General features: G+C 45.4%; 1 protein-coding gene across 1 annotated transcript; it reads left to right on the forward strand.

Moving 5' to 3' along the window:
- The first annotated feature begins 769 nt into the window (after positions 1–769).
- LOC144158384 (zinc finger protein ZIPIC-like) lies at positions 770–6343 on the forward strand. The gene is made up of 2 exons (XM_077689250.1): positions 770–1129; positions 5587–6343. Exon 2 carries the CDS (start codon positions 5619–5621, stop codon positions 5907–5909), a length of 291 nt encoding a protein of 96 aa, XP_077545376.1. The 5' UTR covers positions 770–1129; positions 5587–5618; the 3' UTR covers positions 5910–6343.
- The last annotated feature ends 7029 nt before the right edge of the window (positions 6344–13372 follow it).

Consider the following 13372-nt stretch of genomic DNA (forward strand, 5'->3'; position numbering starts at 1 on the left):
ATTTAGAACCATTGGCTCTCAATAAAGAGTGAGGGCATATGGTTCTTATATGCAAAGCAAACCGACAATAGCAAACGGCCAACCCAGAATAGAACACACCCGAACTCTAAAATTCATGAAGCAACTTTCAAAACGTCCGCCACGGGGAATTTTGGGATTGGTTTCACCCGATTTTAATTACGGGTCTATTCGTTTCACCTGCACCGCGTGAACCAGTTCAGGCGGTGCCGCACTTCGCCGTTCGTTTCAGCGGTGCAGCTCGCGGCACCTGAACCGCGCCGTTCGATTCACCGGTGGTGCCGACGGGTGCAGGACGGGTTCATGGCTTTGCCTGCACTCCCTGCCGAGGAGGTGCAGAAGCAGACGACAAAAGTGCAGGGCTGGTTCCGCCGATGGCGGAACCCGCTTTGCACCACTGTGAACTGGTTCAAGAGGTGCAGGCTGAATCGAATAGACCCTACGTCTACTTCCCCTTCCCCCACTTGACGTAGAGTCTTCCTGCCACAATAAAGGCTACCTCCTCCTCGTTTCAAAATGTCCACGGCGGGGGATTGTGGGATTGGTTTCACCCGATTTTACTCTGTTGAACTCGTAGAGTTTAATACAAAATGAAACTCCATGGTTCTACTCTCCGTAACTTATCATTAGAGCAGTTTCGGAATGCCCCGGATCTGCCCAAGGACCGCCCTTGACAGGAAACCAAATAAAAGCGGCCACTTGTCGCTTCGTCACGAAGTCCCAGCGTCATCGCGAGCAGCATAATGGCCGCCTCCACGTCCGCGCTCTGTGGCGGTCGTGTTGGAGCTCTTCGTAAGCTCCGTTTGAGCCGTTTCCGGCAGTTTTCGTCGCAGCGCACTCGCAATTTTCTCTAACCACCCTTGAACTTCTCGGTGAAGTTTACCATCTTCATAGTTTGGCGTGGCACTGCCGGGTTCGGTTGGCATAAAACCAGGTGCGCCAAGTGCGGACAGCTGTGTCGGTGTGTCTACAAGCGAGAGGCGACGTTTATGTGGGTGGAGGGTGTGTTTCCGCCTGTCTCCTGTGCTTAGAAGTTGGAAACAGCGCTTCGGTGATGACAGGCATTACGCGGGCATCAAGCGGTGGTGTTCCCGGAGAAAATTCCTCCCTGGTAACGTGTGGTGTTCAGATTTTGAATCCCGCTTGCCCGAAAGTGAAGGTCTGGTGCTTCAAAGCGGGAGCGGCGGGGGCGTGTGGCTTGTTTTTAACCTCTAAACTTTTTAAGACTGTTGATACCCGTCAGTCTCTTGTAAGAGAGGATCTAGCCTTGCACACGGCAGCTCCGTGAAAGATTCGTTTTTTGTCGGCTCTGCCTCGCAGGCCAGACTGTGTAAATAGAAAAGAGAATGAGAAAAGAGAAAAAATAGAGAATATGTGGGTGTACTCGTGTTTCAGCTGTGTCAGAACTACGGCAAGAAATCGAACCCACAACTTTGCGTTTAGCTGTGGGCCTTTTCTGAAGTGCCATTGCGGTGGGTAGAGTTGTGCAGGGACCATCAGGACACCGTATGCCCGTTTTCTACTTGAAACAAGTAGTAGATGACTCCCTTTGGTAACCCACTCAACCCTGGCCTTGTATAAAATTTTTTTGCTTATAAAAGAAATCACTGCATTGGTAAACTTTCATATTTGTTGTTAGACATCAGCAGTGGTGCCTGTAGGAAGGCGCCAAAAAGAATTATCAGTGTGCAAACTCCATCACGCGTTGAAGTGGTGTGAAAAAAAAAATGGAAATAGAAGCCCACAACTATTGGGTAGTCTTGATTATTTACAGCATCCTGTCGACAATGGCGGTCAGTCACTCAGGCGGGTTTGTTGTTGTATAATCAGGCTTAATTGTCTGAAGTTTACACCACTATGTGATGTGTCAGCCTTTCAAATGAAGCAGAGTTGTATGTTTTTATTCTCCTTTTAAATTTTGTTAAACGTTGAAACGGTGCACGCATGCAAACGATGCTCAAGTTGAAGTAGTTTTAGAAGACATTGATAGTATAAATTTACGCATGGTAAAACACTGCAGAGGTTCAGCCATGTCAGCTGACACCCGCTGCGGCGGTTCAGTGGCTAAGGCGTTGTGCTACTGGACCCAAGGATGCGGCTTTGATCACCGCTGCCATAGCTGCTTCTCTGATGGAGGCGAAAAGTGAAAACGCCTGTGCGTTGAGATTTCACAGCATCTTAAAGATACCCAGGTGTTCAGAATTAATCCAGAGCCACCCACTGCAGCATGCGTCATAGCCAGGTGTATCTTTACCACGTTGGTCCGTAAAATTTGAGAAATTTTTGTTTTAGCTGAGCAGGATTCAGCGCGTTGTTGTGTTGGCATAGTTTAGTTCTAACACACTTGTGCCTTCAATAATAGTAAGAAGAAAATGCCGTGCCTTTTCCAACCTTGGAGATAGACTGTTGTGGTTTTTTTTCAATGCTTGACAAGAACTAGCCTCGGCTGAAAATTGTTAAAACAGTTGTTAGTTTCCTCTTTTATTTTTTGACTGAGTTTGAGGGTTAGGTCTGCGTTGGTGTGTCCGAAACGTGTACCGTAAAGTGTCCAAAACGTGTACCGTACAATGAGACACGTGAATATTCAGAGAGTGCTGTGGACAGTGAAATGCCACAAGCGCTACTGCGGTCAAAAAAGGTGTCGGAACTAACATGAAGTGCAAAGCCCATTACATAACGAAGATAGCTTCAAGATGAAGATGGCAAGTGTGGATTCAGACTTTGCTGTGGAATTTCCAAAAGTGAGACGGCGGGTAGAAGACAGTGCTGACAAGGAAAGTTAGAAAAAAGTTCAATGCTGTGGGTCAGTCTTCCGGGAGCAACTGGAGGAGATTCTTAACCACCTGGACGGTAGCACTGCAGAATATTAATCTTCTCCACTGGTGCTGGGAGTGTTATGTCAGAATCTTTTGTGTCTGTATATCAATGTAGACATGCAAGTTGGAGCAGAAATGTTATGCCACCGACTTATGTTACCAGCCTTGCTTGTCAACTGTGTCTTACTTGCCTGTAGTAGTCTTTGTGGTTTTGTTTAATATGAGCATGCTTTCATTCAGTCTCGCATTGAGTCCTTAAAACAAAAAAGATAACCATTAACTTGTTGTTTGTTAATTCTAAACTGCTGACATAGCCGCTGCTGCAAAAGGCTAATAAAAAGCGGATTTGAGTTCGTTGGGAATTCAACTCGGGTCCCCGCAGTAGGGGCCTAGTCCATGTGCCTAGCCCGTGCGTAAGCAGTACGGATGCGCGCCAGCCACTGAGAACTCTTATTCCGGGGAAAGTGTGGCAAGAAATCTCGCCAAATTTGTCTGTCCAAGTTATCTGCGCCAAGGGACGAAGAACCGGTAGCGAAGAAATGGACGCAAACACGATGCAGCGGCAAACACGTCCCAAAAGTATGGCTCGGCTTTCGAGAGAGAAATTGTCATCCCTTCGATTCGAGAGAGAAATTGTGGTGGCAATCACTGACTCTGTTTGAGGCAGCACTTCTCGGCAAAGGTCTGTGCAGGAACGTTATGCGGTGCCTGCAAGTCCGCTTTCCCGCGGAACACCGCAGCTTTGCGGGAAAGCCCGAGACACGGAATGCGGTAGTAGGTTATAGTACTTCCAAAATTTTTTTTCTTTGTGTGTGAGTATGTCATGCCGCAATGTGCCTTTCCCCAATATCATAGTGTGCCCCCCATAATGAAAAACTGTTATTGGTTTCCTTCCTGATGGTTTTTCTAGGAAGAATTTGCTGATAGCGTTTGCACCTATCTTAGGGGAGTTATTTGGTATGCTTACCTCTATTTACGTTAGTCTTCCCATGTGTCTATGAAAGAGGGAAAAAAATCTTTCATTAATGCATGCAGTAAACTGTTCTTTTATTCACTAGTGGTGAATCATTGGGACAGATAGCTCGCTCCTCTGAGCACATAATGACTGGTCGACGCACATATGTCAGTCTCCTTCACTCGGGCTGCATTGTCAAGAAATAATGTGAAGTTGCCATTGACTCTAAAAATATGCACTGCGTCTTTTTTTTATCACTTCATAAATTTTTTTTTTGTACAATTCCAAATGACTTGCAGTGCGCTCTGACATGTCTGCTAGAAGTGGTTTGATGCATAGTGTACTGCTTTGAGTGTATTTAAAAGCGGACTTACTGCATATTTTTTTTTTCTGTTCCAGCCTTAGGACGTCAAGAATGAAAACAGTGGCCTATGGTGCGAGATTTCTATGAGGCTCTTTTTTTTTTGCCTTGTCCCAGTGGTTTCTTTTATCATTTAGGATTCTCCAGAATTTCATTTTTCATGGCCTTCTGAGGAATTAACAAGTGTAACGTTGAAGGGGATACAAACAAACCTAATAAGGTGTACGGTGGAAGCAAGAGCCCACACTTGGTGTAAAAACTGGTGTAGCCTGGTGCGCTTTTTAAAAAAAATGTCTATGTGTTGTATTGACACCAGTCCACCTTCTTTGAAGTGTTAGTTTGTTACACAGAGTGTTGTGTTATCAGTGATGACTGACTGAATATTGCTGCTGCTCTGATTGTGGTTTTTCCTCTTTGTTTTTCATGTTCTGAAAGTTTGGGAAGAAAGTGTTCTGCAAGTTCCTGGCTTCCACTAAACGACGTATTCATTTTGTATTGAGAAAATGGTTCACTATATTGCGGCATGTTTGTGCTCCATTGGAAATCGTTACTGAAGTTTTCTCGTGTGTGATGACTATTGAGAAGGGTTTGTAGTTACAGCCTGTTTTGCAAATATAAAGTTTCGAATGATACTCCATTGAAGAGAGAATGAAACAAATTTTTCACTCTTTTTTTGTGACTGAATCGTAAATTAAACCTGCACAACATTTTAAGTTTTGCTGTTTAGTGAAAAAAAAGATGCTCAGTTCAGCTTGCATGGCGTGATAACTGGCGTGATAACTGCACGCACCCTCTGTGGCCACCTTATGAAAAATTGTTATTTTCCGCCCAGTTTATGATTAGTGTCTTTTCTTGTTCACGTGCGGCTACATAGGTTAGACATGCCTGCTGTTCAGTACATACTGCCTAGTAAGTAGACTTGAGGCTGTGCCATCACATTTGCTGTCACAAAATCGGCGGGGACTTGAATGCACTTTTTGCGCAAAAAAAGAAACAGAAAAATTCAGGGGTGTCACTGTGTGCAAATTGAGGAACGAAACTTAGAACATCTCCTGCTTGTCCTGGACACCAAGTTGATGGAATAATCCTAGGAGATTCATAATTCAACTTCATCGTTGTTTTGTGATGTCCCATCACTTCCGGCGATTTCGTTTTCACCCTATTTATTCAGGTCTTGTTGCCTCTTTCTGGCAGTTGGCGACGCATTCAGAAGTGCTTAGTGACCAGTAGCCAATAACAGCCCTTTCTAAAAAAGCCTCCACCTGGGTCTCTGCACTACTGGATTAAAATCAAAATTCTGTCGGGGCTCGATCATTCTAAACAGGCTTTTAGGCGGAAGGTCCTGAGGTAATGGTAGATTGCAAGCATTATCGGTGGCTGTTCCAGAAAGCGATTGGACCCCCCTCAATTCGCTGCCGACCGTTCTCTGCTCGCAGGAGAAGGCGGCCTCAGCGGCGAGCTGGGCTACATGGAGTCCTCATCGCGCAGCGGCAGCCGCGGCGACACGCGCACCTACCAGTGCAACCTGTGCACCTACCACACCGAGCGGCGGGCGCACATTGTCCGGCATCTGCGCGGCCACACGGGTGAGCGGCCGTTTGCGTGCGCCCACTGCGACCGCTGCTTCGTGCACAAGCACCACCTCGACAGGCACCGGAAGCGCGCACACCCGCGACGGGAACAGCGGCCGCTGCCGCCGGCGCCGCTGGCGGACTTTTTGGAGCTCGAGCTGCAGCCCTTCGACGACGACGACGTTTGACACGGACCGGACATCTCTGTGGCCTCATCTGAAGCTGAACGCGGCTGGAATGTGCGGTTCACCCAGAGTTACTCAATATGCAGCTGCTGTGAAACTCCCCATTGGCAGATGATAATTGACTGGCCTGTTAGTATTGGGTGACTCCATGCCAAAGGAGACACGGCAAATTTCAATCTTCTGAATGTGCTTCCAAAATTTATTTTAGCAATTTTGAGTTGAGTTAGTTCCCAAGATAATCAGAGATAATTGGTCATTTTGGGGGGAACAGTAGACAGAACAGCGTTAGCCATAAAGCTGTAATCTTTATATTTTCCAATACTATGAACCCTGGTGAATGCAATATTCAAAGTGAAACTCGGTAAAATGTTTTTGGCGAAACATTTTTTTTTTCGCCTACAGTGGCCTTGGAAGTTGTGCAAAAGACATAAAAGGTGATGCGTTTTAAAACTTTCTTTGCCAAGGAGCGATTACACGCGATCGCAACTTGTAATGCCTCCTTTGCAAACATTTTTAAAAGGCATTACTTTTTACGTCTTTTGCAGATCTTCGAAGGCCACTGTAAGGCCGAAAGAAATTATTTCGCCAGAAATATTTTACCGAGTGTCACTTCTCGACTAAAATTTGCTAAAATAAATTTTCGAAGCATATCCGGAAGATTGAAAAATTGCCGGGCCTCCCTTGGCATGGACTCGCCCTATTGCACTATGTACAGTTCTGCGCAAAAAAAAAAAAAAAGACAGGAACTGGAAAAGACACAACTAAAGAGCGCTCTTGTGTTGTCTCTTTTCTAGTCACTGTCAACATTGGCCCCATGTATCGAAAAGTGGTTCACAGTTAACCCCCTGCGCTGTGGGCAAGCAGGGACAGACACGGGGCATAGCTGACTATGCTGCCATCTGTCGGCAGAACGCTCAAGTAATGCTCAAGCCCACGCGGTTGCTGCTGTAAGTCATAAAAGAAAAACCGTGGAAGCATGAGGAAACATTAGCTAATTTAGTGTTTTCCAATTTGAAGAGCAAGCTTTAGTTTATAAGGCTCTGTTATTAAAGGGGCCATGAAGAGAAAACTCAAGTTTGGTTCATTCGAAAGATTGCCTCGTTACAATCATACTGACACCACTTTTAACGTAAGCTTCACTCAAACAAGCTGCATAATTAGGAAAAAAGGGAATGGCCATGCGACCCGCTAGCTCATTTCCCGCAACAGAATCTATGATGTCATACCAGCCAGCTCTGCGATTGGAGGAGGGCGGCAAAAGCAAATGCAAATAGGGCAGAGATTGCAGGCTTGCTGAAAGAGCTGTTGGCGCTTATATTTAGAGCACATTCTTTTTAAAGGCGTAAGAATAATGGGACAAACAATGAAAGTTACGAAAGCACACGTGAACATAGAAGTACCGATGCATACTGCTGTTAATACTGTGCGCACTATGCTTGGTTTAGCTGCACAGGACTGCGGGGCTTTGGGGTTGTTTCAGACGACACTGGCCAATTGACGCAAGCAATGGTGTCTTACGTGACCATATTTGTCGAGCGAGCACTGTTTCACAAAATGATTATTTTCTCCTTGAACAAACAAACCAAAGGCAGAAAATGGCTTGCCATGGTATGGTGGCACCATCTAGGTTCATTAACGGCAAACAAGGCTTCCTGTTATGTCATTGCAGACAACGAAAATGCACCGTTTAGTGGGAAAATCAAAATTTTAACTTAATAATTTTTCAGTGAATAATGTATCGGTTGCATTCGGACAAGCGCTGGGGGCACTATAATACCCTTGTCACACGGGCACTTTCAATCGAGTTTGAGACGATCCGGATCGAGCTTGATCCGGATTGGGCGCTGCTACACGGCAGTTTCAATTGCGATCGAGCTCGATCCCGCTCCAACTCGATCCTGGTTTCTCAAGTGCGGTCGAGGCTTCCAAGCGCGATCGAACGAAAGCGATGATACTCTCGTCCCCGCTCAGTAATGGCACAGAAGGTGACAACTTCAACCGACGCCTCAAATTGTGTCAAATAACTTGACCCAAATAGGCGTTCGGGAACATTTACATAGTTACGTATACCTACGACCGCGCAAAGTTACCAGACGCCGGCCGCAAGTACATTGTTAGCGCCATCTGGCCTACACGAGTGCAACCGGTGCAACTTCTCGATCGCAATTGAAACGTGCCGTGTAGCAGCAGCAGTGCGTTGAGTGCGCTCAAAAACTCGATCGCGATTCACTTTAATCGTGATTGAAAGTGCCCGTGTGACAGGGGTATAAAACACGAAATCTCTCGAATAACACAAACTTGTATTTTGTGTTCATGGCTCCTTTAAGTCAGTGTTTTCCAAAGTCCAGTTTCTGCTCCCCCCCTCCCCCCCTCCCCCCTCATTCCTAGGTGCAGCGACAATACACTTGCCTCTCGGCTCTCAAGAAGCAGGGGTGCTCCCGCTGCCGGGATTCTGAAGTGGAGTTTCACAACTGGTGTATATTGAACAACTCTCTTGTTCACCCAGTACAATGTAGGCACTTAACGGGGGACACTGCTCTTAGAATAGCCCCCTTCATTTTTAAGTAAACTCGTTGAAACTTGCCTGTTTTGCAGCTGTTTTCCCACTTATTTCAAATTTGTGACTAACTTTTGAGTCGAGTCATCAATTAGTTCCAAGATAATTAAAAATAATTAGTCATTTGGGGGGGACAGTAGACAGAACGTGTTAGTCGTTAAGCTGTAGTCTTTATATTTTCCAATACTATGAACGCTGGTGAATGCACTATTCAAGGCAGTTTTTTGGTGCATCGCTTGGAACTAATTTTACAGCTCATTGAACTTTGGTGGCACCAGTGGCAAGGAACCATTTTGAGTTCCCATTTCGAACACCAAAGTTCAGGGAGCTGGAAAATTAGTTCCTCGGAGTGCATCGAAAAACCGATTATCTTATTGCATTCACCAGGGTTTATAGTATTGGAAAATGTAAAGATTACAGTTTTATGTCTAACACTGTCTTGTCTATTGTTCCACCAAAAATGGCTAATTACCTCTAGTTATCTCGGGAACTAATTGACCAACTGCAAAAATAATGGCGGATTTGAAATCAGTGGGAAGAGGGCAGCAAGACTGACAAGTTTCACAGAGTTTGCTTAAAAATTAAAAGAAATTGTTGTAAGAGCCATGTCCACCCTTAAAGGGGAGATGAAGACGAAATGTGGCTTTGTTTCATTTCAAAGAACCAGCCTTCCCATTCCAGCCACGAAAGAAATTTTCGAACAGAGGAAAATGTAAGACATATTGAAAAAACTTTCAAATTTCGCGCCACAGTGACATAGTACATAGTATGCTCAGGAGTGATGTAATATGGGCAAGCTCACAAGCGGGATTCCGTGACGACATCGAGAAATTGGCGGAAAGTGGACGGTAGTCGCTGCTTCTTGATTTGTTGTATTTTTTTCTAATATCTCAATTATTCGTTTGAAGTTAGCGATGAAATTGTTGCTGTCGTCATTGTGACAAAGCAGTCTTTCAATCAAATGAACCAAACTTGCATGGCACCTTTAAATTTGACAAGTGATGCAGGTCGTGTGTGAGTGTGTGAGAGAAAGTTGCGCTATTTTTTTACCTGAACTGGTGCAGTGTGGTGCAGACCAGCACAGAGGCTATGATTTAGTAAAAACAGAACGTGTGCTGTAGTGCTCGCACCAGTGCAGCCCAGTGCAGGTGAAAAAAAAAATGTCTCTAGTGCCTCCTGTGCTGCGATGTTGTAGGTGCCAAGCTGCCTTAAGGTTGTGCAAGCGAGAGCAGCATGGCATCTCGCGGAAAGAGCGCTTGGATAGCAGAATACCGAGGGAGTGAAACAAAACGGTTGAGTAACGACGCTGACCAGGACTGTTGCTGTGTTTGCACTGGTTCGAGATGAGCTGACATTCCACTGTGATGTGCAGAAAATAAATATTTTGTCATACTCCGGTGTCTCGTCTGTGTGGCGAAGCAAGGGGTGATTTTCAGTCAACATTGGGGTGTTTGAAGAGCAACAAAAAATTTGCCACCCCTTCAGAAAGAAGGTTGAGAGGAGCGTGAAAGCTAAAAGTGCATCCCATCTATCGCCAAGCCTTCAAAGAGCCAAATCGCAGACAAATAACAAACACATGCAATGATTTCTCGCACACTAAGGAAGCGCGTCTGCGAACGATCTAAATGTATCGCGATATGTGGTTTATGAGATAGAGGTATACTATTCTGCAACTTCTTTGGGATCGATGCATGTATTGTGTTATCTAGAAGCCTTCCTTCTTCGCGATTTTTCAAGTAACTGTTCTGACACAGTGGAAACCCAGTTTCACGCACTTGCCTCGTGTCCAGACATCAGAGCTTTCCGGTCTACCAACCGGTCTATGGGGAAACGCATAAGGTTTTTGACAAGACGCCATCCTTCCCATTAAGAAAGCTTTCGCTTTAAAAAGGTGAGGCGTGCTTTCTCGCTGCCCTCATCTTTGAAAATACCACGGGATGTGTTAGCAACCACCCCAACAGTGAGCTGCTTCTGTAGTAGTTTCAAAGTGCAGAGCTGGCCTTTTTTTATTTTTGTGGAGCCCTATTTTTTAGCTGAGCAGGAACAGTGAGGGAAGCGCTACACGTTTTGTGAACAAACCAAGATCTTCAGTTTGGGTAGAACACCACACAAGTACCAAGAATGTCGACCTGCGATCTTGCCATACGTCAGATTGCCTTTTCTGGCAGGATCGTGCACGAGAAGATTAAGGTGGCGAGGTTGCCGGTTTGGTAACTGCCAGATTTCAAGCCATCGACATCAGCAGAGCTTAGTGAGGCTTCGGTATAGTATTATTGTAAGCGTTTGATGTGAGGCTTCGGTATAGTATTATTGTAAGCGTTTGATGTGGAAATAGAGCAGAAAATGAAGTGTTCTGTAGCTTTCCGACTTTTCGTTCACATTTCTTGTTGCCTGCAAAAGTTTCCGCATTTGTAAGTGAGCTTCTGTGCTCAACGACCTTTATTTCAACAGGAAAACAAACAAACAAAAAAAAACTAACCTCACTTTCCTGAATAAAAAAAGGCGGAGTTTAGCAAGAAACTCACGGGAAGGTAAACTGGATGTTCGATAAACGAAACAGTCGAAACATAAGTTTCTTTTTTTTTGTTAAAGCTATGAAAAACGGTGAGGGAAAAAACAAAATGCAGTGTGGTGAGTATCGGCGCTTGCTGGATGGAGGTGTGTGCTGATTAGCAGGAAACACCCTAGCTGGCTAGATGTCCGCTCCAAAATCTCTTCTGAAAGAAACTATCAATGATGTGACACTCCCAAGACTGCAACACAACACCGGTTTTAGCTGGTGTTAGTGGCGACTGCCTGAAAGATCACATCACACAGATTTGATGCTGCAAAGAGGTACATTATGAACATACACATACACACATAATGTGCTTTAGAATGGGCAAAGTTAAAAACTTTCAAACATAGAAGCAAGCAACACGAAATTCCATTTGGCTGAAGATCGAGTAGCACTATTCAAAAATTTTCAAATTAATTTTACGAAGCATTTTGAAGTTAGAAAACCTGCACCCACAATCTCCACGCGTGGCGATGGGCTTTTCCGCACAGCTCCGGTGACGTGCGGCCAAACGGCAGTAAGGGGGCGCTTTTGTGTAGCGCCTAGAAGGAACCTGGCGTCACCCACAAAGCAATGCTCCCCCCATCGTATGCTGCTTCATAACTTCTATCGCACCTCAGAGGCTGCCGTTTCTGTCGTCCCACCTCTTGCGCCCTATACCATAATGCATAGGGTGCCAAGCCCGGAGCAGCGGGAAATCTTGCTCGCCGGCCCAAGCCTTGAAGACCAGGGTAGCCTACAGTCGTCCCTCAGGTCAAAATGCCCTACTGGTTTCATTCGGTCCCACTTCCAACTTCCAATTAAACAAAGAGCGCATGAATAGTATTGGTACTAGTCCGCAGCCCGCCTCCCTCTTTGATTTTGTTAAAATATCGACTTCCATTCCCACAACATGGACTGCCATGATAGCTGAGGCTTACCCCTAAAATCGAAGCCTGAAGCCTCCCCTAGCATAAAGTGCAGCTCACACGGCGCTCTGCGCAACAACAAAAAAGTTGAGAACTTTAAAAGAGAGAGATGCATACGCTGCCGTGAATCTCAACTGGTCTACCACCATATCAACTGTATGTGGCACTGTTTTCGCACTTTACAAATTTCGAATTTTATTAAGAAAGGACGGTCCCCTCGATGCTTGTTATTCAAAATAACTTGCAGTTAACCGATGTGTAGATTTTTAGCTTCTAATCATCGAACAATTACTTCCATTGGATTGCATGTAAAATTGCTGGGACCAGGACATCACTTCCAATTGAACGAAAAATTCCAATTAAGCATTGCAATTTCAAACTACTGAGAGTCGACGCTATTGTTTATGCGATTGGCAAACGCCGACCTTTCGCACCAAAGTGATGTAAGCGCTCTAGGGCGCTTTCCCACAGTGCACCGATGCTGCGTGGCTAAGAGGCAGCCGCTTTTGGGGAGCACCTCTTATCTCTTCCCAGCACAAAAAGAGCGGGACTAAGGCAGGAGGAAGACGTGGGAGAAGCGCTGACTTGTCCTTTCCTTATCAGAAGGATCAACATTCGGGCGAGTTGGTACTGGTTATGTATCATCTTGACGAAACAGCGTAAAAAACGGGGACACTAGGAGAGAAAGACGACAGGACGACGCTGTATCGTCAAGATGATACTTCCCTTATCAGACATGAACAACAAAAAAAAAAATAGAGCGCAAGTTCAGCGCTTGTCTTGCCTTTTCCTCCCGCCTTTAATTGTCTCAGTCTTTTTGCGCCGGGAAGACGAGTACGAACTAGCCCGGTTTTCTACATTACCTCTTGTCTCCTTGGCATTGGGACAACTCCGCCCTCGTGCTTATCTTTCCGCATCCTGATAACGTGGTCGTGATCCAGCTTTGCTGCAAACACTCTCTTCTAGATAAGAAAGCCCAGCCGCGCACCGACAGATTTTTCTAATCAAATGATACACAAAGTTGGTCTCTTCATTTGCCTGCAATGTCCTTTTTTTTTAATAGGACATCGGAAAGATGTTGTCTGGCTTCCTACTTCTAGAGACGCCAGTGTTAATCGACCAGATTTAGGGGAAATCCCCAAGGTGGAGTAAGTTTCTGTAAAGGAAAGTTTGGCAACCATCTCAACTGCAGCCATACGGCTACAAAGGAAAGCTATACAGCTTTCTCAGAAACTTCGAAGTTGAAGAAAAATTCGTCCTGGTCTAGGATTCGAACCCGGGACCACTGCTTAACTGGAGCAGTGGTCCCGGGTTCGAATCCTGGACCAGGACGAATTTTTCTTCAACTGCGAAGTTTCTGAGAAAGCTGTATAGCTTTCCTTTGTAGCCGTATGGCTGCATTTAGGTGGATGTCAAACTTTCCTTTATAGAGACGCCAGTATAC

Source organism: Haemaphysalis longicornis, unplaced genomic scaffold, assembly GCF_048455015.1.
Source record: "Haemaphysalis longicornis isolate Haplotype H1 unplaced genomic scaffold, Haemaphysalis longicornis Haplotype H1 scaffold_10, whole genome shotgun sequence".
Taxonomy (NCBI): Eukaryota; Metazoa; Arthropoda; class Arachnida; order Ixodida; family Ixodidae; genus Haemaphysalis; species Haemaphysalis longicornis.

Bases quoted from the DNA above. Each gene is read 5' to 3' on its own strand.
- LOC144158384 (XM_077689250.1), top strand. From the start codon at position 5,619: ATGGAGTCCTCATCGCGCAGCGGCAGCCGCGGCGACACGCGCACCTAC.